The sequence below is a fragment of the Anarhichas minor genome, unplaced genomic scaffold, assembly GCF_050575085.1.
Source record: "Anarhichas minor isolate MPS153535 unplaced genomic scaffold, ASM5057508v1 ptg000024l, whole genome shotgun sequence".
Classification (NCBI taxonomy): domain Eukaryota; kingdom Metazoa; phylum Chordata; class Actinopteri; order Perciformes; family Anarhichadidae; genus Anarhichas; species Anarhichas minor.
The window spans coordinates 4136084-4162103 of NW_027466470.1; the positions used below are offsets into that span (position 1 = coordinate 4136084).

Sequence of the window (26020 nt, forward strand, 5' to 3'; positions counted from 1 at the left end):
GCCATTATGATAATTGCTTCTTTAGCTTCTTTTCACTATAAAGGTGAGGAAAGAGAAAATCATCTATGCTTTCAGCATTATGCACTTTACTCTGTTATGCTTTCTTTCTAATCCTTCTGCGCCAAGCAGAGCAGCCAGCATGAGCAGTGTCTTCTCCAGGTAATCTGGTATTTAGGATGTGTCATCGGTCAGTGTTATTTGCCAGAAATCCCCAACGGACTTTCTTTCTTTTTCTTTCTCGCTGCTGTAAATACTACATGGCAGGATTTCATTGGCATGGTGCTTGAAGCTAATACACCGTTGGGAACATTTCTCTCTCAAGTTTCATCTGGAACTAATGCCGCCTTGCTTCAATTTGCACCACCTTGGGCAAAGTTTGGTTCATCTCGCTCCTTCCATTGATTCTGCAGACATTTTGTGCCGCCGCCTCTAAATGATTATTTTTTTAATTCTGTCTGAAGGAATAGGGCAAGAGAGATGAGTGGATTGAGAGAGAGAAGGGGGCAGAGGGAAAGGAGGGGAAGGAGGATAAAACAGACAGAGGTGTGTGTTTATCAAGTGTTTCATAGCCGGCGCACTGATCCAGGATCAATTGACGCTCTCAGATCAGTTGGGACGGAATGATCAAGGGACGCCTGCGGTCACTGAACCCGGATCAGCTGTCGGAAAGGACGGATAATTAGGGAGCTGGAGAGAATATTCGGAAACAGATGGGAGGATGGAGGCGACATGTGTGGAAGAGAGAGAGAGAGAGAGAAGAAGAGAGGCTGTCTGTTTGGACGCGTGTGTCAGCTAAATGCCTAAAATGTAAAACAAAAGGAGAGAGAGGGCGAGACAGAAACAGAGAGAGAGAGAGAGAGAGAGAGAGAGAGAGAGAGAGAGAGAGAGAGAGAGTTGAGTGATGAGAGAAGGAGGGAGGGGAAGACATGAGAAGAAAGAAAGGGAAAATAACAAAGCAGGAGTGGAAAAGACATTTGACAGCTGGATGCGAAGAAAAATGGCCAGAGAGGGAAGCAAGAAGAGGAGGTGAAATGCAGATTCAGGTTGAGGCAAATAGGGAGACGGGGACATAACAGGATGCAGAAGCTAAGGGAGAGATAAAGATAGAAATATAAAAATATTGGTCTGCAACTGATTTACTTTGCCTCGGCAGCACAGGTTTCTCCCCCCTGTCGTGGCAATAAGTCAAATTTCAATTTGAGAGAGTTCTCTGCACAGCGCGAACTTAGTTGGAAAGGCATAAGGAGGTAGGAGGCAGATGAAAAAGGAATATATGTATGTGCTCTCAGTATGTGTTGTGAGAGAATTCCCCCTCTTCCTGTATGTTTGAAGTTGAAAGAGCATGAGAGAGATTGAGGGAGGAGGAGGAGGTGGAGGAGGTGGAGGAGGAAGGCGATAGGCGAAAATAGCTGCTGTGACCAGATCAACAGTTGGACCTTTGGGGAGTATCGAGTCTCGAGTTTGAGCTGCAGACAAGAACCGCTATCTGGCCAAACACACACACACACACACACATACACACACACACACACACACACACACACACACACAGGCAACAGAGACATGCAGACACACTTTCAAACACCGGCGTACAAAAAGGTTTGTAGGCTGATAAGCAGATCCTGTACTTGATATGTAATGAACGCACAAATGCTCCATCTCCTCAGCTCAAAGCCCTCCTGACACCACTTATATACCCCTCACATGCTCGATCATATGCACACACGTAGAATTGCAAAGTGGAAGGAGATGCTGTTTGAAGAAGTTTCTCCTCTCGTATAGGTTCCCATTTTTATCCTCAATGGTTCCTCAACGTAGAAACCCAGGGGTCTCCTTGATTACCTAATGGCACTATAAGACTGCCGGCGATGATCCACTGTTGTTCCAGCCAAGTGTGTCAGTGCCTCCGAGTGTGTTTAGCTGTGTTGCTATCTTTTAAGTGTTAGCTCTACCTTTACCGGAGCAGCATGCATCTCTGAGGCGTGACATTTACTTACCTATACTTTTAAACAACTGACACAAAATGAGTATTGACTTTGTCTTTATGTACAAAGACTAGTTTTCTTCTCTCTATCATGTCACGTTTCCCCCAATGTTTGTGAAGCAAGAGCTACATGTGCATCCTGGTGAAATACATCATTCAGGAATCAAAAATCAAGATGCGGGAAAGTATCTGTTACCGCAGCATTCATGAATTAGTTGCAGCTGTGTTTTTCATTTAAAATTAAAACATTCTGCTTGACATCTGGAAACAATGTTTCAAATTTCGCTTTCCGGGAAGACGCTTTGTTTCTGAAAACCTAAAATTATTTCAATTTCATTTCAGAGAAATTATGTTTTTTTTTGTTTCTGCCCGGCGAGCAGATGGCTTTAAATACTGTGACGCCCATGAACCTCGGCTGACGTTGCCATGGAGGAGTCAGATGCACAAAACACACAATTCAAAATACCCCGTTGTTACAAGTTGTAAAGAAACACAAACCTACAGCTGCTGAATTCAACCAAAAGTGAACTTTTTTTAAACTATTATTGTTTTTGTCAGGTAGTAAAGGTCCTCAGCCAGACTCAAACTGGGGAAGTTGTGGTTGATGATGTGTGTTGTTATCCCTCATCTCTGTATTTTCTCATGCAGTTTTGTAGGAAGAGTTTCATTTCGACCGCCTTTTTTATTAAGCGTGAGAAGAGGAAACTAGAACACAAATTCGAATGGTGTCGAACGTTGAAAGTTGTGAACTGCAAACTTAGATGTTTAGAGTTTCATGTCCATCCGAGCCTTGGAAGTGCTCCAAATGGCAGTCGCCTGACATGCTCTATGAGACAATAAAAATAAACTACTCCCCTCTCTCTAACCACACAGATACACACCTCATCGGTTAATCCAGTTTATCTCAATACTCAGAAATTCATTACATCCCTTCAGCAAAGAAACAAAAGCCAAACAGCAGAGTGTGACCTATTGGCGGACTATTTATGTTGCTCATATCGCAGGCTAAACAGCGCAAGGCACATGTACCATTTTCAGGGGCGTCCCGATCGATTTGCCCCCGTAACTAGATATCATATCGTTTCTGAAAATCCATCACACCTGTACTCTCGAGCAATATACATCGTTTATAATGAAAAACGAAAGAACAAAAAGAGAAAAAAAGTCAGAAAAGATTAGAAATGGGGGAGATGCAAGAGAGAAAGACGGAGAAGAACAAGAGAGAGAGGGAAAGAGGGGAGATGGAGGAGAACTGAGGGGAAGGGAATTAAGGAGACTGATGGTTGAGAGCAGGGTCCAAGGGGCATGGATAAGTGTGTGTGTGTGTGTGTGTGTGTGTGTGTTTGTTTGTGTGTGTGAGTGAGTGAGTGACCGTATGCCTCACATACAGACACACACACACACACACACACACACACACACACCCACACAAAGAGGGTAGCTCATGAAGACAAATGTAGTGACCTTGCTTTGTGATAAGGCATTGAGATAAAGTAGTGTTGGATGAAATAACTGAAAAACACCAACAGAAACAGAGGTGTGTGTGTGTGTGTGTGTGTGTGTGTGTGTGTGTGTGTGTGTATGTGTGTGTGTGTGTGCGCGTGCGTGTGTGTGTGTGTGCAATAGAGATAGACAGGTGAACAGACAGATGGGAAGATGGAGAGACAGGGATATAATATTGAGACAGAAAAAGACGAGGAGACAAACAGACACAGATGTGGCTCAATACTGAGAGAGGCAAATAAACAATAAGATATGAAAACAGACAGCGATCATAACACACTATTAAACTACACACACACCCACACATATTTGGAGTCGCCCACACGATACACAAAGATTTTCAGAATAAGATGACATGTTGAGGAATGAGAAAAGAGCTGACGGAACTAAGACATGATATTTCATTTGTCAGAAGGCTGTATTACTGTTGTTACAGTAGGAGAGACTAAAACTTTTGGACATTTGCGCTGTTACAAGAAACAAAAGATTTAAAGCAAATTTGACAATCAAATAGACATCACACAAAAAAAGTACTGCAACAAGTTAGCTAGCGCGTTAGCTGGCAGCCTTGTATTGTCTCTGTTATTGCCAAGAACCAGGTGCTGACCAGGGTTGTATTATCGTTAACAAAACCATCTACACCAGATCTAGAACTTGACCCGACCCATCCATTTTCAGTTAGAATAAACTGCCGGGAAGAGAGAGCAAACCTGCGCAGACTCCCCACACAAGCGTGTCACATCGGGCCTTCAGAAGCCTCCCCTGTGGCTACGTCTACCTCCAGTACAACCAGGCGGCAACCTCCGGTTCTGAAAAGTGAAAGCAAAGTGGAAGTGCACTTCTCTAAGACCTTCTCTGGTTGTAGAAATAAATCAGATTGTATAGAAGTCTCTTGATTAAATGACCCTACTTTACAACTGGGTTTATGACCTCAATGAACATTATAAACATGAGTTTATAGTCTCAATTGCTAGTTCTTGACATTGTCACTACCACAGCGTTGTCTCGTCTGGGAGTTGTTTTCGTCTTTCAACTTTAACCCTTTAACAGTGTGTTTTCAGTACATGGAAGTTAATTGTGACATTTCGGTCACATAAAAACGTCTTGGTCACCCTCTTGTGTCACTTCTGGTTCCAAAAAAACAAGATGGCGACAACCGAAAGGTCAAATTCGAGGCTTTAAAACTGTGATCCACCAACCAGTGGGTGGTGTCACAGTGACTACATCCTCTTTTTATATACAGTCTCTGACTAACAATACCTAAAATATAGCTGGACGCCAGGGAAAAGACAAAAGTAATGCCCACGGTAACTTAAAACGACCGTGAATGTGCGAACAGATCTATAGAACTATTCACTTTACTTGACCGCAATAGTTTTTTCTTTTTTTCTGCAGGTATCTGCTTTCTTATACGTTAAGTCATTATTTGCGGGGAGCCAACTCTGCATGATGGCGCCAGAGAACAAAGCTGAAAAGCTTTTACCGAGACAGACAGACAGACAGCCAGAGACAGATAGACGTCGAGATAGAAAGACAGATAGACATTGAGACAGACAGGCAGATAGGAGCGCAGGGAGACAGACAGCAATCACACCGCACAAACAACCGTAGAGGTCAGCGCTATCACGGAAACGAGCGGGTTATTTCGTAGCATTTCATCATCATCTATCTCGGTCGCTTGTGCTTCTCTCTCCCCCTTTCATGGCTGGATTTCTCATTGATGACAAAGCCATTTATGTCTCTCTTATGTTTCTCCCCCGCCTCCCTCCTCCCTCCTCCCCTACCCATTCCCACTGCCTCTCCCTTATTCTCCTTGCTATTTATGCTTCCTCTGTTTTATTTTGCAGTTTTTTTCTCTCTCTCACACTTTCTCTTGTCTCTCATTCTCAATTTGCGTCTCCTCTCTTTACTCCCCTCTCTGTCTCTCTTTGCCTTGTTCGCGCTCACATCTCGGCTATTTTTTCCTCCTCTCTCTCTCTCACCTCGTCTTCCTCACTCCTCCTCCTCCTCCTCCTCGCTTTCCCTCTTACATCATTTTCTCTCCAAACATCTCCCCCCGCTCCCCCCTCCTTTCCATTTTACCTTTCTCTTTCTCATGATTTAAATTCAGCACATCATCTTTCCTACTTTCCTCTTTCCCTCTCGCTCTGCCCTCCCCAACCTTGGTCGCCCTCTTTTACATGCTTTCTTACTCTCTTCCCACCTGCCTTACTTTTTTCACTACTTCTCCTTTTTCATGTCATTGTTTCTTTCTCCAACTTGTGCCTTTCAGATTCTCGCTAATCACGCTCCTTTATCATTTCTTTCCTTCCTTTCTTTGTCATACTTTCTGTCATGTTTTTCCCCTTTCTCAACCTTTCCCTCTCCTCCTCCCCTTTTCTCCCTCTTTCAACCTTTTCTTATATCCTTTCTACATCTTTCTCTTTCGCCTTTTCTACCTTCCAATCCTATCATCCCTTTTACCTCCCTACTGTCTCACCTCTTTGCACCCTCCTGTCATCTTCCTCCCTACTTCACCTGATTTCTTTTAACCAGTCCGTCATGGTCCTTTCCCTTCCCATCTCTCTACCACCTCCTTTTCTAAATCCTTACATCCTCTCATGTTATCTCTTTCTCCTTCCCCCCCTTCCTTCTTATGTTGCATTCCTTCTCCCCCCCTGCCCGGCTCTCTCCTCCCCCAACTCCCCCTTCCGTCAAGCCCTCATCTTGTCCGCCACTTTTTCTTTCTTTCCCCCCATGTCAACAGTCTTTCTGTCCCTTCTACCTGACTCATATTCTGCCTCCTCTTCCTCCTCCTTTTATTTTCTCTCTCCTCCTCTTTATTGTGACGAGACACTTGTACACCGCAAATATGAGAAAACCCTTCGAAATCCATTGCAATATTAAGAAAATTTAAAATGGATTACTAGTAAAGTTAGAAAAGTTAAAAGCAAAAAAAAAGATCCGGAAAAACAAATCAAGTAAATAGATGAATCATACCTTATACAACTTATATCTCTTATTCATAAAGCTGATCAATTATATATGCACATTTCTAAATATTGATATCCTGTTCCTCTTCTTCCTTCAGCGCTGAGAGATAACCGCATCCAGCTACACCACTCGACACCCACCGAGCTTTCCATAACCATCGCCGACGTGCAGCTGTCCGACGAGGGCGAGTACACCTGCTCCATCTTCACCATGCCGGTCCGCACCGCCCGAGCTACTGTCACCGTGCTAGGTGGGTCCCACAAACACACACACACACACACACATACACACAGTACATGTTCACACTACCTCACACACTGTGCATATTGGTGGGGGAAAGCTGTTGTCTTGATGTTGCCAAAAAACAGAGGTTGAAACTTTTCCAGACCTTGAAACGCACCCTGGACTGTCAAGCACATGAGCATATTCACTTTTTTGATGCTGCAGAAATATGTAAAATCAATACAATCTTTTTTTCTTATTATACTTTTTTTGTAAAACTCCCTTTACTTTATTAATTCTTTCTATCTCCTGTCCGTCCTTGAAGGAGAGTCCCTCTCTCAGAGGCCCATCCAGGTTTTCTTTCCTATGCAGACTTTTCTAGAGAAATGCTCTTTGTTCTCTCCGAGGCCTAATGCTGCTGAGTGATATCCTTGCCTTCCTTGTCTTCGTACTCCAGCGTATCTCCTTTGGGACTGATTGACGGCAGTACAAATCAGCTGGACTGCAGTCTGTCTTGATTTCTCTCCCGAACCTGTTGGATTGTGACAAATCTAAATGGATGATTCAAAGCTTTTGGCATCTTTTTCTTATTTTCTCCTCACTTGTCATGTTGTTTATAACAATTCCACAACTATGGCCTCTTGTTCTACCAGTGGGTTTCCAAATACACAGAGAAAATGTGGGCCCATTAAATGACAAGAGCAGTTTATATTTTTAGAATGATGAAAAGGTGGCTCGAATTCACCTTGATGCACCGCTGTGGCTTTGTGCTCGCCTGATCCACCCTGCAGAGTGTAGAGCAGGATGAGGTTTGACCCTCTGGATGGGTCAAACCTCATCCTGCTCTACAATGTGCATTGTAACTGTGACATGCTAGCGGAGGCTGCCTGTTGGCATGAGGCAAAGGATTGCCACTCCAGCAGTTTAGTGTTGCGCTTCTATTAAGTTAGAGGACTTATGAAAGACGGATTATAAAATAATGTCTGCAATCGATGCAACAATGGCTGAGATATCCGGTCTTGTGGGTAAAGGCCTTTAGTCACCGGAGGCGTCTATTTTTCTTGCGATTGATTTGCACGTCAATATATTTTTTTCCCAGCTGTTGTTTTTATCGTGAATACTTTCACATGGAACACGCAAATAAACGCAAATAAAGGCATCAACCACGTTATGTGTGGCGGATATACTCAAAGCTTACAAATAGGGAGGTTCTGTTGTTCGAACCAAGGCGGCAACCTTGACAAAGGCAGAGCGTACCGTTCTTTCACAATAAAAGCCCTAAACATATACAGTACACTATGTAATCTTTACCAGAGGGAACTCAAATCAAAGCATTTTGCTGAAAGCAAACTCGATAACATATTTTCCAGTAGCAAAGGCTAAATAACAGTTAACCTCAGACAGACTGCCAGACGCTGCTCTGGGTCAATGGGAGCCTGGTAGTTGGTACTCTGCCCGCCTGCATCTATTCAAAACTGTTCTTCAATAAGTGCTGCAACTGTCGCAAAATTCGCATCCTTGCCAGTGTGAATAGCGTGAAATATTCGCAGGTGAGTATTTTGCATTTTTGTCTCGTCTATTCTTCACGCCCCCTGGTGTGCAAAGGCCTTAAAGCTGCAAAATCACTGTATGCTTCATGTTTCCCATAATGCATTTAATTTTCATCTTTTTCTGAGATCCTGTACTCCTTATGAAGAATAATCAGATTTTCATGTGTAAAATTGAGTTTCGCTTAAAAGTAAAAACTGAAGTGACAGATTAATTGAAAAATAAATTGAGAAAACTTAATTAAAAAGAATATGTATTCCCAAAATGATCCCTTCTGTGGACCGTAACGTTATGACTCCAAAGCCTTCCCTGTGATGCCTTCATCCAGTTTGATCCAGATCCTTTCTTACAGCCTTAACCTATATGTGTAAGGGTGTGACCTCATATAACTCTGAACCGGCTCCACTCATCTTCTTTGGGATGGATGTTATTGCTTCCCTGCAGCCTGCGATACATTGTGGTCATCCTGTCAGTGGTGACTGAGCCTGTTTATCGATTGGATATTGGGCTAATCGGCTTTGGACCCTCACAAACAATCTTTTAAGTATCGATTTTTATTAGTCAGGTTGTTATTGTGTCTCAGGGCTCATTCTGGCCATATTTTGTGGTTTTACTTGAAGATGAGAACAAAGCATTGTGCTTTGGCAATACTGTAATGCACGAGCTAATGGCCACACAACCACAATAGAGACTTACTGTATACATGGCAGAGACAGCTGGTGGGATATTCCTGGGAGGTTGTGGTGGGCAGATTTATGGCCAATATTTCAGGGCGTCCAACGCCACTTTTAAATTGCTCTGCAATGAAACTGAGTCATCTTTTGTGCTGCTCACAAAAAACCTGCATCCACATTTATTTAACAAACTCATATGATACAGACATAGAATACATTTCTGATATATAAGCTTATTCATGGTATTGAGGAGGATTAAAAATGAGCTGCAGAGGGTTTCTGCCTAACTCACTTGAAAAATGCACCAAGTGGAGACAAGAGATGCTAACATTGTGATATTTGGGGTGGGGCCGGGTGGCTTACGACGGCTGTTCTGTAGCTGAAAGGCCACATTGTTGTTCCCCAAATTTGGGGTTTGTCAGTCCAGAGCTGTGGAAGCATCCTTGAATAAATCATTTTGTTGATATTTACTCAAATGTTTTGGCAGTGCTGCAAAGAATATTGAAATTAATTAAATATAGTCGCCCTGGACAACAGCATTAGCAGAGCGCCTGAAATGTTAATGCGATGTTGGTGTGTGTGTGTGTGTGTGTGTAAGTGGGGGGGAAGGGAAACGTGTGTGTCGAAGCAAGGGTGAAGGCGGGTCTACATTAGCTCTTTAAATTCAAATTATCATCAGAATTCCTCCATATTGCTTCCAATTGTGCAGTAATTGTGATCCATCCCGTTAATTGACGGCTGTGACACTGTATTCTGCGTTCAATAAATATTTCATGACCCCTGAGGGGAAGCCAAGCCATTAAAATTGTATGTTTAGATGTCTAAAAATGCATCGACCCCTATGGGAAAATCAGCCGAAGACATCGAGTTTTGGCACAGCAGCGCTCATGTGTGTTTTATTCTTGTTTTGACATGTGCAAGGTTTTGACAGACACAGACACACACCAGCGCATAACTGCTGAGTACGGTCAGTTTTAAATGCTTGTGTGTCTGTTGGTGTAAAATGTGTGGCATGCCTCTTCGCTCTCTCCTGAGCTAAGCAGAGAGTAATTTATAATGGCTTTATTTTCTTTTATTCTCCTTGTAGAGGAAAGGGTCTCGACAGGGCTTCTCCAGCCAATTCTATATGTGCAGTATTATTCTCTCATTAATATTCAGCGCTCCTTTACTGCCAGAGAGCTTCCGCACACAGTGCACTACATCAAATACTGCTACATTAAAAATTGACCACATTTTTATTTTTTGATCTATACCTTGGTTATTTCACAGCATTCTATATTGGTATTTGTTCGGTTTGCTTGTCTGTCTGCAGGGAAAATATCATTTAATCTAATGCCACAGCAACTATGGCAGAAACCCATCCATCCATCTATCTATCCATCTATCCATCTATCCATCTATCCATCTATCCATCCATCATCCTTCCATCCGTCCATCTATCCATCTATCTATCCATCCATCCATCTATCCATCTATCCATCTATCTATCCATCATCCTTCCATCCGTCCATCTATCCATCTATCTATCCATCATCCTTCCATCCGTCCATCCATCCATCTATCTATCCATCTATCCATCTATCCATCTATCCATCCATCATCCTTCCATCCGTCCATCTATCCATCTATCTATCCATCCATCCATCTATTCATCTATCCATCTATCTATCCATCATCCTTCCATCCGTCCATCTATCCATCTATCTATCCATCCATCCATCTATCCATCTATCCATCCATCTATCCATCCATCCATCTATCCATCTATCCATCTATCTATCTATCCATCTATCCATCTATCCATCTATCTATCTATCCATCTATCCATCTATCTATCTATCCATCCATCTATCTATCTAACTCCATCTATCTATCTATCCATCTATCTATCCATCATCCTTCCATCCGTCCATCCGTCCATCCGTCCATCTGTCTATCTATCTATCCACTTCTTCACTCCCTGAAAACTTGTAATATTGGAATTTCAGTTTTCTGGCCTGACAAAATGTCACACGTTTCAATAATTGGTGCAACATCTTGTCAATTGTACTGAAAATATATGAGTTTCCCTCCTGGCATTCCTTCATGACTCGCTCTCCCTTCTCTACCTCTACATTTCTGTCTAACGCTCTACTCTTTCAGCTCTCTCTTTCTCCCTCTGTCCATCACTCGGTCTCTCTCTCCTCCCTTAATGGCGCTCTGCGGTAGCCGGCAAACCGAATGTTCATTATTTTCAAAAGCGGAATGACAGTAAACTCCGCCAACACTTGGAGAAAAGTGCCCACAACGGCTCCAGATGGAGTACGGCAAGAAAGGTTTCATTCTCTCCACTCTTGCCTTCGACCATGATGGTGGAGAGTGGATTCTGAAATATTTGGCAGACCGGAGTTGTAGATTCCTTCTCCCGCTTTTATCTGCAACTCCCGCTCCAAGTGAAAATAGCAATCAGGCAAAAATGTGTCTTATTTTAACCGACTGCTGGAATCTGGAAGAACACCTCTGGGAGAGGAAGATATATCGTGATAGTTTGGTTTGGCTCAGTGCTTTCCTGGTGGCTCACTTGGCTGAAGCCAGTTTGAATCTGACCTTTGTCTCACTCCATCCCTCTGTCCTTTTCTCTTTTTCTTGCAAACGCTCACACAAGTGCTCCCCCCCCCCCCCCCCAAAAACCCATTTAGTCCGACTGAGTCATTCTAACTCTCTCTTTGCTTTTAACTAATGAATTCTGGGAGTCGTATTTAATAATCTTTGCAATAAGTAATTTGCTTGACATTTTGGACTGACCTAAAGTACTGAGGAATGAACAGTCACACAATGCCACAGCGTTACAAGACTGACTTGAATTGTAGAAATGCCAAGGCTGTCAGAGTTAATGCAGAACTCATGTTCTTGGTTTTACAGCATTATTATTTTTCTCATCGAATTAATTGCATTTCCATTTTCATCTCAGTTGGCAAATGTTGAAATACTTGATACGAGTTCCACAAGCAGTGAAATGTTAGCTTATCATTTTCTACATTTAGCTTCTGTTTACATTTAAGTTTTCAATGTCTTACCAAAAATGTGCTTTACCTCGAGACATGATATGCACTTGTAGAATCTGAGCTTTTTGTGGTTCATTAATAAAGAAAGTTCAGACACAGTAACCCTCTACTGTATGTTAGGACAGTATTCCCCTGTAAAATATATGTATTACGAATAGCAATTAGCAATACCTGCTCCCCGGAGAGGCTTTGAAGGAGATATATGTTTCTAAAATGTTACGTTTCTACGCAAAATCCTTTGCAGAGTTAGTACATCATTTACTAGCATTAGCAATTCTATGCCACGCTACCTACGTAGTAGTATTAGTAGAAGCGTAAGGTTATAGGCGACAAAGCGTCTTAGTTATGTTAGAAGAAAACAGCATGGTTTGGCACAAATTAACTATGCTTGTTACACAACTTAATAAGCTACGGAGGTAACGTCTTCTGACTCAGTGATGCAGCCTCACATAACATAACGTCGTCTGTGAAAATGATAATAAATATACAGAATAAAATGTTCCCTGAGTATAATTCCTGTGTTTGTTAGACCCCTCCCAGCTGTCCTTAGTAGATATTTTCACTCTTAATACAACGTCAGATGCTGAGAGCCCCTAATAAAGATGCGGATAGGTTTACATGTTTGGCTGAAGCCCGCTAAAGAGTGCCTTGTGCCCGGACGTTGATATTTGACGCCTTGGGAGTGAACATGTGGCTGGCCCTTATTACAGTCAGCAGATCAAGTGTTGACAAGAAATAACCGATCCATATTAGATCTAGTTTCTTTGACACAGCAATCCAGCAGAAGGTGACATCTTTTTCCAGTGCCTTCGAAATCTGTAGCAAATGACCAATGGCGAAATGATGACTGGTTTCTGAAGTGCCAGCACTCCGCAAGGTGTGGTCAAGTTCAAGCACACAAACTACAGTAAGGGAATAGATTGGGGTCATGCTGATTTTTGGTAGAAAACAGGGTTCAAACAGCGCCCCCCTAGTGTTGAATTCACAAACGGACCTCCTCCCTGAGAGGATTTGTGATGCTGTAGAAACATTATTAAGCTAATTCCGCCTCTCCTTCTGAGAGACAATGGTAATTATTTGCACCGCCTTAAGTGGTTGTCAGCAAAACATAATAATATTCTAATGCATCGGTCCTAATGGACACTGATGTTTATTTATATGTAACATTTCGGCAACAAGGCAATCCAAAGCGATTTACATGACACATCAAAAGCATCGAGACAAAGTGCAGAGGAAACACATAATTAAAGTACATTTTAAAACGATTAAAAGCAGTCACTAAAGAGCCAAGAGAATACAAAATGAAAACAAGCAACAAAATAGGAAGACAGGTACAAGAATACAAGTTGTAGTGCAGTGTGAGAAATAAATGATAGATTTGATTTAATAATAGGCAGCCGCAAACGGAAAAGTCTTCAGCCTTGATTTAAAAAAAAAGAAAGAAGAAGAAGTGAGAGTTGCAGCTGACCTGTAGGTCTCTGAGAGTTTAGATATGGTGCATACAAACTGAAAGCTGCTTTCCCATGTTTATTTGTAACTTGAGTGATGATTTGGGTGAACATAAAGCTCAACAGTCATTAGAGCTGCTGTTAAATGACCATTTTTGGGGCAAAACTTTGCAAGCCTGCATCATTATTATGCCTCGAGCTGGTTTTCATCAGCGTTTCACAATTGACCTGATAAATTCAAGCTCGTCTGCGGTATTGAGGATGCTGTATACAATTGTTGCTGTTGATATAACTTTGTATTTTTTTCCACAGCAACTTTTGCCCTTTCTGTTATGCTTTCCTCTGGCTACAAGGTGAACTCTGCAGCATGAAAGTTTTCTCTCTCTCTCCTTTGCTAACTCTCCAACTCTTGCCCTCCCTCATTTTCTAGGTGTGCCCGGTAAACCTCAGATCTCGGGCTTTGAGAATGCCGTGCCGGAAGGGGGCAAAGTCACCCTGACTTGCACCAGTACAGGCAGCAAACCCCCCGCCAGGCTGCGCTGGTACAGAGGAGACCAGGAGGTAGAAGGTGAGTGTGTGTGTGTGTGTGTGTGTGTGTGTGTGTGTGTGTGTGTGTGTATGTATGTATTGCGGGGTCAGAAAACGTGTGTTGGACGTGTCTGTTGTTGTACTCTGGCTTGTACTCATGCTGGATCTGCGCGTGTGGTAAGAAAGCACATTGGTGTGCTATGTGTGTAGGACAGTGTGTGTGTGTGTGGGTGTGTGAGAGTGTGCAGCTGCGAGTATTTTGTGTAATAGTGCAAGTATGTGGCTTGTGCTTGTAAACAAGTGTTTGTGTGTGTGGGTGTTTCTCTCTGTGCTTAAGTGTGTGTGTGTGTGTGTGTGTGTGTGTGTGTGTGTGTGTGTGTGTGTGTGTGTGTGTGTGTGTGATCCTGCAGTAATCAGTGTGAATGGGGATTTGCAAGTGTGTATGTTTGTACACAAGCTGGAATTTGTGCGCATATGGCTCACGTATGAGGATTTATGTATTTTTGTTTGTGTGAGAAAGTAGCTTGAGTGTGTGTGTGTGAGTGGGATCATGCAGTGTGTGTGTGTGTGTATTGTGTCCTTGCCACATTGCCTGCTGTCTCTCTGTGCGTCCCAAACCTGTGCCTGCATATGTGTGTGTGTTTGCAAGTCTGAGAGCACGCTGCTTTTGTGCCCGAGTGCCGAAACATGCTGAGACTGTGTTTATGCCCTTCTTTCCCATCATTCCTTCAAGTCCCGATCATGTAAATGTGTGCCTATGCATGCATCCAGGAACTGTGTGTGTGTGTGTGTTTGCTGTTATTGTGGTTTGAGCGTGTGTTGATGCAGAGTTTATCTGTGCGAGTGTGCTGTGCGTGTGTGTCATCCGTTGAGCTGCAACATATCTGCTATGTGGGGAGCGACACAACAGAGAGCGGGAGATAGCGTGGGTCGAATCTAGCCGGGGATAACGACAGAATCCAGCAATGAAAGGCGGGGCGGAGGAGAGGATGAAGGGATGAGGTCGAACAGAGAAACAGAGATAGAGAGAGCTTTGCATGAGGGTCAGGCCGACTGTTTCTTTTTTGTTCCAGATAAACGGGAGAAATGAGCAGGCAAGGGAAAGGCAGAGGGAGCGCAGCGAGGATGTCATGAGAGGACAAATTAGCCGGCTTCTTTCTTCCAGATAAACTGAAAATCAAGGAGACGATTGGCAGCCTCTGAGTCACACAGTGGTATTTGGCAGTGGTAGCGTTTCTCCAAATTACAGCCATGTTTCCCGTAATCCTCCCTGCCTCTTGTTGCTTCATCAGTCAAAGGTTTCCTGCTCTGCTTTACCGAGCAGAACAAACATGTTGGAAGTGTTGTTTCTGTCGCACCCTTTTGCTTCTTCCACCATCTGCCGTCACCAGAAACTCTATCAGCTTTAAGCTGTGTTTGCGCTGGAAGAACAGCGCCCCCTGTCTGTCTGAGCTCTCCAGCAGATGTCCCGCTAAATCTGTGCAAACAGGTAGAGCTTATCTGCAGTGGGCTGTTCGACAGTAATCATATAATTATAATATTGTGATAATGATTTATTGATGTGAAAATGCTACCCTCTATGCACCTTTGTAATGCAAAAATGCCCATCTTGGCAGCGTTGGTGTTGGCTATAATTATGGATTGAAATGAATCGAAAGAATGGACTGAAGCTACAAAGAGAAGCAGGAATGGGAGCGCTGCCCACCGGAGGACAGATTATCTGGTCGTTTTGTTGCAGCCGAACTGAAAACAAGGGACAGAGAGAAAGAAGAGGCTGGAAATTCAGATTGTTGCTTTTTAGAGATGATTGGATTTTGTGAGTTCATCCAAAATACCATAAAATACTCTTACCTGTAATGGTATCACGGCACGCAGATAGCTTGGTTTTATTCGTCCAGTTTTTGAGATATCTGTATTTTGGCATTACAGTATAAAGGGGGGTGTCTGTGGTGCGCACCACTCTGACTTACAGCTTTGTTTTATGAAACAAAATGTGCAGAAATGTGTTTACCCTGGATAATCCACCGACCTCAGTGTGAAAAGCTTTCATAGGAACCACTTCTGCTGAGGATTAACCGTAAAGTCAGGGGACTCCCGAGGGACAGATGTTTAACAGATGGGCAAAATTGATCAAAGGCCCCGACTTTTATTCTCTAGAATGGGTCAAGCTTCAAAAGCACTGGATTCATACCTAAAGCTACGTTCACTCTGCACAACTTGTCTTATAACTTGTTGTGTTTTTCACACTATGACCGACCAGCGACAGCGGGGTCACACACTACCAGAACTTTTACCAGGAGGAATCCCCGATGAGTATTCCTGGGCTCCAAACTACGATTTGTCACAAAAACACAAGCGAGAAGTGACACGATTAAACGATGTAAGTGATACCGTGCATGTTGTCGTGAACACACGTTCACGAAATAGCCTGCTTTGTTTATAGCCCGTTTCCTCTTGCGTTGCAAAAAGCATACACGGTAAAGTTACTATTGTTACAGGCGACTCCTCCCCAGGTTTCCCATCAAGTCCAGTTATTTAGCTACATATCTAGAATCTGTCCTTTGAACAGTTCACACATGGAGCTTGAGAGGCGACTTGCAAGCGCCGAGCCAACACCGATTTGTCTCTGATCGGGCCTTTTGTCAGGGAGCTCCTGACAGGAAGTGGAAAATCAGGGCTTTAGTCGTGTAGCGTTAACACGGCATAATGCAACTTGACAGCGTCTTTCCTTAGACCCCCCCCCCATCCCCCCAATGTCTCTGAAAGTCCATACTTTTTGTTAAAAAGTTGTAGTAGCCCAAGTTGAGCTGTTTTCTCAGACTTTGACACCCTCAAAGTCACAGAGGACATTCCACAACTGTTTTCACAGGCTGAGCAGCTCCCCTCATGACTGTGTGCCCCTTTAAACGTGGCTTATATTCCATATACAGGGTCTTTCCCTTTGCCATGCAAACATATTGCAGAAATGAATAACTTGTTGGCAGAAATCTTGGCAGTGAATGTTAAAAAATAAACCCAGTCAATTGATATAATCCCGGGTTTTGCTGAATCAACAATCGTGTCTGGGAAATGGGATGCATCCAAAGTAACAGGGACACTGGCTCTGTTTTTTTGTAATTTGGGTGAACCGAGCCTTTAAAATACAGCGAGAACAGAGAGAAGTAGAGACAGACAGAGAGCGATTTGAAGGACATCAACTCGATGTGAATGATGGTGTGTTCGAGGCCTCGCCCAGCCGTCCTGACACCACACAACACCAATCAGTCATTATTGGAACGGCGCACACAGTCACACACACAGTCACACAGTGCTCATCTCATCATGGTATGGTGCACGTAGGTGTGTGTGTGTGTGTGTGTTAGAAAGAAGAGACTTCTGCTGCTCACCACTGCTTCTCTGACAGCTTCACTGACAGTAAAAAGAAAGCAGCAAAGAGAAGGAGAAGGGAACGAGGGCGACACAGATGTAGAGAGGGTGTGTGCGAGGGTGAGGCAGGGAGAGAGAGAGAGAGAGAGAGAGAGAGAGAGAGAGAGACGCCTTGTATCAAGAAAGTGACAGTGAGGGACCGCTGAGAAAACAGAGAACAGAGAGGGAGTGAATGAATGAGCGGGTGTGTGTGTGTGTGTGTGTGTGTGTGTGTGTGTGTGTGTATAAAAATAGCTGGAGCGACTGCGAGGATACTGAGAGGCTGATGGAAGCAGCAAAGAGAGAGACTGACGGAGAAAGAGAGAGCAGTAAGGGAATTTAAAAAACCACAGAAGAAGAGGCGAGAATGCTTTGCGGCTGAGTTGGAGTGCAGACTTGGGGGTAGAGGACGAAGCAAAGGGTGGTGGTGGTGGTGGGGGGGGGGCAAGAGGAGGGGACTGGAGAGCGCAACAGGAGAGAGGGGAGAAAGGAGGCAAGGCTGACGAAACGGAGGGAGAAATCCGGAAAGAGGATTTAGATAGAGAGACGGGGGAGAGGAGGGGGGAGACGGAGAGCGAGAGAGAGTGCGGGAAAGGGAGTGGTAATTGAGAAGAATGAAAGGCTAAGAGCTTTGAAGACTGTATTAGTTGTACTGTGTGAAAGGGCTATGGATCATTTAGTGACATCGATGTATTGGATTGAGGATAATGGGGATTTATGGTGGCACTTAAGGCCATACGGGCTGAATACCGGCCCAAATTGTCATAATGCAGGACATGGGGCGGACGGCGACGGGTACGTGGGCGTGTGTCCGCACGGAGCAACGGAAAGAGACATCAGAGGGACAGACAGCTGTGGAAGAAGATCCTTTCAAAATGCAGCGACACAATGTGAACATTTACAGCGTTAACATCTGAAAAATAGTGAAGCAGAAGTAGAAGAAAATGGAAACACTGTGTCTCAAAGTGTACTTGGGTTAATGTCATTAGTCCTCCTCCACTGCTGGAGATACACGTTCACCCGCTAATCCAGTAACAAGACTACTTAACTTTCTTTCCAAATTAGATGACCTCACACGTGCGCTCAAATCAGACTCGGACCGCTTTCGCAGGACGTAATCCGATTCAAGCTTAAAAGTGATGACCGTTTTGATTATTTTAAAACCTTCTCTTTATCCAGGGTAAGGGCTTTTGCCGAGCATGCATGGCGGCGCTGTTGAGCCATGCATTGCTGCCTATTCACCTCGGAGACGCCGAGTAGAGCCAGAGTCTTCTACTTTCAGCAGCTCAGCAGCTTCACTGGAGTCGCTGGGCCTCAAGCGTCCTGTTCAGTTGGCAAAGTTGTTCAATATAATGAGTTGTATTCACTTTACCTTTCCACAGTGGTCCAACTGCTCATTATTTTATGTTATTTCGATCCAGAATAGGGCTGCAACTGATAATACATTTAATTATTCATTCATTAGCCTATTTTTAAGGTTTTGTCCATAAAATCAACATTCATCAGAGCCTAAAGTGACGACTTTAAATGACTTGTTTTGTCCGACCAATAGTCCAAAACCCAAAGACATTCAAGAACAAGCAGTAAAACATCACATTTTAAAATGAAATGAACTAAGACAAGCTGCAGCTTCTTACCTCTGAGAGGCAGAAACACGCTCATGAACGCTGTTTCTATAAATGTTTTGAAATGGTAGCTTGATTAACAAAATTGGTGTGGACTTAGCAAAGATTGCAAAAACCTTCTACTGTAATAAATCTTTGAGCAGTATTTACGGCATTAAAATTACAATTTGTATGGATAATTTCTCCTCCACATCAGTGTTTCAGCGTCTCGCAAGATATCACACAGTTGAATCTGCATTCAAAACACAGGAAGCACTGGCAGATTCACTTCTTTGATTATGAAAACTACATTTTACATCTCGTTATGCGACTAAATGATTTGGGGTTCCAGCCACTCATCGATTATGTGCCTAATGATTCAGCTCTAATCCATAAACTGATGTCACAACAGAGCACACATCTCCAGCCTTAAAGGGGCCAAACAAGCTGGACGCAGTAACTGCTGCATCCACTTGTTTGATTCTACTAATATGGTTGTTTTACGGTGGATTGTACGCTCGAGGGTTGAAGCATCAACAGCACCAGCTCCTCATCTGCATCCCATCACCACCTTGGGGGAAGTTAGTCTCAGGGATGTGCCGGTTGCCCACCTTTTTATTGGAGGAATGGAAGTTTTAATAAGAAGTACATACATCCTATTAAATTGTTAGCGAGTGCTGGAGTATTGTCGAGCTAAAATATGTAAGAGGGAGAAACCCCCACACACACCACTAATGCTGGAATAATATACTTCATGATTTATCAGTAATTAATAACTTTACTTTGAGGATATATGTTTTTGTAATTATTAGCTATTTTTGTGAACTGTAAACTTTTGAACTGTTTTCGATGGTAATGAATCATGTGACAAGGTAATGATTTCATAAATGTACACTATAAATGAACCAAACATTGTGACTTGAGGATGTCGGCAGGTTTACATTAAACTAGGTTAAGTACTGGGCTGTGAGCTCTCTGACAGAGGCTCGTATATCGAGTGCTGCAGGGATGACGCATTTGTGTAGGCCAGCCTGGAAGTTAGCTTCGCACTGGTTCCTCAGACAGAAAGCCAATGGGATTCTTCCATTGGCTTTTTGGATTATTACATAAAATGAGCTCTGTTACTTGCACATTTTTGTTAAGCAATATAATCTTACACCACATGTAGCTCAGTGCTGCATGTGCACTTGTGTTCCCGTGTTCGTCGTGATGTTTTATAGTCTCGTTTAGCTACTAGACAGCGAGGGCCTTTTTTTAAGACACGTGGAAGCTTCAAAATTCACAACTCGGGTATTTAAACGTTACAATCACTCAAGCTTGTGTTGACCGCAGACCTTATTTCGGGGATCCGACCAAAACCCCATTCATAAAAACCCTTTGAATTGGAGACGAGGGAAGTGGAAGTTTAGAGACTCATTCCTGCAGCTCTCTGTATCGACGCTTCTCTGCAGATATGTCTGGGTTTTAATTTATGCTGACGGATGAGAGCTCCGTTTCTTTTATACCATTTCTCACACCTTTTATTTTTACCTCCACACCCTCAGCTCTACAGCACATTTTCTGTTGCATGGTCTGTTCTACAATATGCTTGTCAACGTACAGACCTGTTCACCAGATAGAGTGTACAGCTTTCTATATTTTGCACATTAATTGATTCTTTGGCTGCTTTGGAGCAGCAGGAACAAGCTCATTCACATTTAATCAGCTTATACAGATGTCATATAAATGTCAAACGTGGCGCAGAAGCAAACTTTTGCCTAAATAGACGTATTTACGTGTTTGTGTCCACCTGATGAATGCAAGTCCAATATCCACCCTCTTTCATCTCTGTCTTCAGGTAAATATGGAGCTGCTAAACGCTCCTCTACGATCACCAGCTTGCCGTTAACTGCGTCTGTCTGCCGTTTGGAGTTGGACAGATATGCTAGTGTGCAGTCTGAATATAAAAATTATTCTAGCTGCTTTTAATACCGTTTAAGGTTCTCACTTACTTAGTTTTCAGTTTATTTCTCCAGGTTTTGACTTATCCCTAACACAGAGGTTTGGTAATCGTATATTAAAGCCATTATTATATTAGATAACAAGAGAGTACATTTATATCTATATATATATATATATATATGTATTTATTTGTTATATTTTGTTTTGCGTAGTTAAGAAAGCATTGTTTAAGTCAAGCCTGATGTTGCCTTACACATCAAAGAATGACCTCAGTCTCTTCCACACAGTGAGACACAGCTTGTTAATTAAACTGGTATCGTATCGGTACTCGCTATCGGCCGATACTCAAAGCCCAGGTATTTGTATCAGGACTTAAAAAGTCTAATCGGTGCAAGTCTACTCTCCACAAAACACACTAGGCACAGTTTCCTTTGGCACTACTTCTTAACAGAGAAGTTTTACCGAGTATGAAAAACTGTTCTCAGCCTGTTCTGTGGATTAAGTAGAGTAAAACACCGGGATGTGAGGGAAATTCCCTTTCCACTGCTGTGTGCAGCACAATTGAAATTGAATTCAACTCCATTTTAAATGCGTAGAGACAGATATATCAAAGACGAATATCTGAAAACCTCGACGGGAAGAAAAACTGCTTTGCGTGGCTGAAACATGAATTTGTTTTGCAATTTGGATGAACTGGCCCTTTAAGGGAGGGAGTCTGTTAGTTACCTAATCCAGTGTGACAACATGTTGCTGCTTCCCAGCCCGATACGCTTGTTGCTCCACTTGCACCTGACATGCAAATCTACTCTAATTATCGAATAATGAACTGAGGAAATGTGAATTATGAGGAAATGTGATCCACAGCTGTCTTGTGACTGCATCTTATTTCTTTTCTCAGTCACTTCCATGACTTTTTTGACCTGAAAAACTTATTAAAGCTCAATTGTATGATTTGAAAACAAACAGGATTTTTTATTCATTCCCAGGTCTGGTTTTGGAGATCCACGGTCTTTAATAAAGGCTGTATACTGTCTGTTTGTGTGTGCAGAGAGAGAGAGACAGCGACAGAGAGAGAGAGAGAGAGAGAGAGAGAGAGAGAGAGAGAGAGAGAGAGAGAGAGAGAGAGTGTGTGACGTAAGGACTCCTCTGAGTGGCGTAGGATTATTGAAATGCACCTGGAAGGTAAACTAATTTTCTCTGCGGGTCAGAGGACTGGTTATGGTAATATAACGAGCGATGTCATTAGATGCAGTGGTATTAGAAGAGTTCTCTGTAGGAGGAGGAGGAAGGAGGAGGGAGGAGGAGGGTCTGCGTGTGTTTTCCAATCTTCTCCCCTGCCATTATCTCTGTCTCCTCTGTGTATATGTTATTCATAAGCTTGACCTACATGTGCCCATGCTTGTGTGTGCAAGCCCGAGTGTGTGTGTGTGTGTGTGTGTGTGTGTGTGTGTGTGTGTGTGTGTGTGTGTGTGCGTGTCACTCCACGCAAGAGAAAGTGATAAGGTTCTGGTCCACTTTCCAAGATTCACCAACCACTTTCACGGTCCGACCACCCACTTTTATGTTTTTTTTCTTTTCTTACAATAGAGTGCTAGATCCGGATGACAGTGTTGATGCTTTCATACTTGGTGTAACTCCGGTGCTGCTGCCCCACAGACCCGCTAGCACCTGCACAGCTCTTCCTTTATTCTCTTCCTCCTGCACAGACTGCTGCGGCTGCTGCCAAAAAATGCAAAGGGAAGACGACATCAAATGTAAAACGTCTCAATGTGACAATCTGTGCACAATATTACATCATAAAAACAGACCTGTTTCATCGCTCTAAAAAAGAAACAAGCATGGCTGCAACAGATTGCCGTTAAGATGCTGTAGATTCTCGTTATTTGCCCAAAAACAAAATAAGATTCTGTGCTCGGGTTTAGTTGCTTCCTCGTACTCAGTGAACGAAATACGAGCTGTCTCCTAAGCAACAGCAAGTGAGTCCAAAGAAAGCTGGACTTAGCAACATTAGATCTTTGGCCTCTGTCGTCCCTTTGGTGTCCTTCTGCATGAAACATCACAGGCTGGCCTGGTTAGAAAACACGAGCGTGCTGTGAGCAGTTTACTGATGCTACATTACAGGAGTTCTGGGTACTGAGGGAACTGAAATTTTCAGTTCACTCTGGCTGCCATTAGGAGCTAACAACATGCAACATTGACTTTTGCAGCTTTGACGATGCCATGAAGGAGCTGTGAGATGGACGTCTTCTCTGTCCGTGTTTCCTCACGGACAAGGATGTTGTGGCAGAGTGCACGACTGACAGGATGTGATAACTTTATTGACCGTATTAAACTGTTCTCACACAGTCTGCAGTTGTTAGTTAGACCCTGTCACGCATGCGTACGTTTAAGTCAATTCGACCAAAATCACAGCACTTTGGGAAATGGAGCATATTAAGGGCTGCAGCTAACGGCTGTCTCGAGATGAGCTTTTTGATTAATAGATTAATAGCTTAGGCTGTAAGATATCAGAAAAGAGAGGAGAACGCCCATCGTAATGATTTCAGATCCCAAGGTGGTGTTTTCAAATCACTTCAGTTCAAAAAAGCGAAAGATATTCAATGTAAAACGTAGAAATGCAGTAAACGCTCACGTTTTTAAGAGGCTGGAGGTTAAGCTAAATTAATAACTTTACAACACATTAATGAATCATAAAACTTGTTGATACATTTTATGTTGATCTACTACTTGTAGAACACCTCAGACCTCATGTGGCTGCTGCCTCCTAGTCCGAGTTACCTTGAAGGCAAAGATGGATCTGCAGGTTTTATACGATGGCTTATAGGGTCGTCCTAAAATCCGTGATGGCATTTTATTGGATAAAACATTTGTGTGTACACCATCGGATGAGTCAGCACTGAGCAGTAAGAGAAAAGGTGTGATATTGCTCTAGAAATGTGAGTAAACGCACTGTTAGACGCACAGAGTCTGTGGCATATAATGACAGATAGCCGTGCGAAACACCCAGGGGCACAAGGTAACCGCACAGAAGGCATTCTTCATTTAATTGGAACAAATGGAGGTCATTGCAGCTCTGCACAGTTCTACAACATTAAACCATCCTAATTACAGTAAAGGAACCTTATTCGGTGCCTTAGTGTACGTGCCTTAGTGTATGTGGGTATTTGTGTGTGTGTGTCTGCGTTGTACTGGTGTTGATAGTGTCCCTGGTTAAGCTGCAGACACCTTCCTCTTGACTGTCCCTCCCCCCCTCTCTCATCCCTCTCCAACTCAGGACGTCCAAACGTGGTGGAGTCCATTCCAGACGATCCCACGTACAACGTGAGCAGCGAGCTCACCCTGGACGTGAGCCGCAGCGACGACAACGCCCTCATCACCTGCGCCGTCGACCATCTCTCTCTCGCGCCGGGGGACAAGAGGAGCGAGCGCGCTCTGCGGGTGTTGTGTGAGTCAACCGGGGAAATTGGGGAGGAGAGGAGTCACAGAGGATGCTGGGGGAGTAGAGGACAGACGGACGTGAGAGGCGAGATGCAAAGTTAAACCTCAAACTGCTGCCTTTATTTTTTTAATATTTCCGCCTTTGCTATTCTCCTTTATTAGGCAGCGGAGTCACATTTTCCTCCTTTGCGGTTTGATCTCTGCTGCAATAGTTTCACATCAGCTACCTGTAATAATGACCACGCAGGAATTTAACCTTCCTCTGCTGGCGCACCTGATCAGACTTGAGTCACTGTGAATAAGAGGAGCAGGTTTATCATCTGAAATGAAAACCATAAATGGAGCCACGTCGGAGTCTGTGTCGGTGCTGCCACCCTGTGGGCGAGGCGGCAGCGCCGCATCGCTGAGGGAAAGTGATGTCGTTGTGTAAGGGGGTTATGTCATGGTGGGAGGCAGAGAGACGGGGACGCCTACAGGATGCAGATGGGAGTAGATTTCAGACGGGGATGAATGAGACTGTCGGTTCCCGTCTGCGCGCTTATGAGTCCTGTGTTATGTAACTATAATGTGTGTGTGTGTGTGTGTGTGTGCGTGTGTGTGCGTGTCTCTGTGTCTCTGTGTGTTTGTCTTCCACTTACAGATTCCCCTAACGTGCAGATCGTGCCTGAGAGCAATCTGCCGAGAGAGGGGGAGAAGTTTCATCTCAAGTGTTCGGGCAACGCCAACCCCGAGTAAGGAACGCACGCACGCACACACGTGCACACGCACGTCTCATTCACACCATGTCTGTCTGTGTGCATACACACTTTCAAACACACAATGTAGACACCACATGCACCCTTGCACATATACACAGTCTCCTGCCGACTGACACTCATTAGCTAGTGTTTTTTACTTCAATATAACTTCAGGCAGTTTGCGACATAACTAAGACTTTCTTCCTCTCATGCTCACATTCCACTGACGAGAAAGACGACCTAATAGTACACGTGGTACATTCTGTATGCCACAGCCACAGCAGCACAACAGTGGTTCATGTGGCAAATCTGTATGGTGAACGTTGCAAATGTAATTCACAATTGAGCTTCAGTGAAGTGTTGACTCGGTTTTATTCTGACCTGCCACCTCCATGGTCAAGGTCTGGTTACGTTTAAGCAACTAACTAACCACCTGATTGGTGAAGGTTCGGCTCGCGGTTAGAAGAAACCGTCTTTGGCTGTTGGTGTCAAGGTCCCACACTTTATGAGATGCTATGACATCATGCTACTTCCACCTTCGCTTATTCGTAGGACGACGCAAGGTCGGTATCTTTGATTGTTCAAACATAATCACAGATTCTTCTGGTGAGGACAGTTCCTGATGGACAGTCAGTTTAGGATTTATGTAACTGTCTTTCTCACAGTGCTTGTAGCCTTTTTATCGCCTCTTCACGGCCCGTATCATCTTTCAGCTCCATCTCTTGAACCACTATTGTTCGTATGCCGAGTGAATTACCCGATAGACTATCATTTATACAAGGCCAGTGCTTCCTCTCTCACAGGCCTTTTTCGCTCGTACTAATGTACTGATGGAAGCCCTGACTCTAATAAACAGAGCAGGCTGGGTGTTGCTGTCCTTACCCCAGAGGGTCTCAGTAGATTTCCAGAGGCCCTTTAGACCAGCATATGAAGACGCAGACACACACACATTTAGAGACTGAAAAAAAGTG

General features: G+C 43.6%; 1 protein-coding gene across 1 annotated transcript in view; it reads left to right on the forward strand.

Annotated features, from left to right (window-relative positions):
- Positions 1-26020, forward strand: part of cadm3 (cell adhesion molecule 3) — a 79452-nt gene that overhangs the window by 42194 nt on the left and 11238 nt on the right. Inside the window, exons 3-6 of the mRNA XM_076098621.1 lie at positions 6558-6710; positions 13827-13964; positions 24149-24319; positions 24953-25043. Of these exons, the coding sequence (XP_075954736.1) occupies positions 6558-6710; positions 13827-13964; positions 24149-24319; positions 24953-25043 (553 nt within the window). The remainder of the gene's footprint in view (positions 1-6557; positions 6711-13826; positions 13965-24148; positions 24320-24952; positions 25044-26020) is intronic.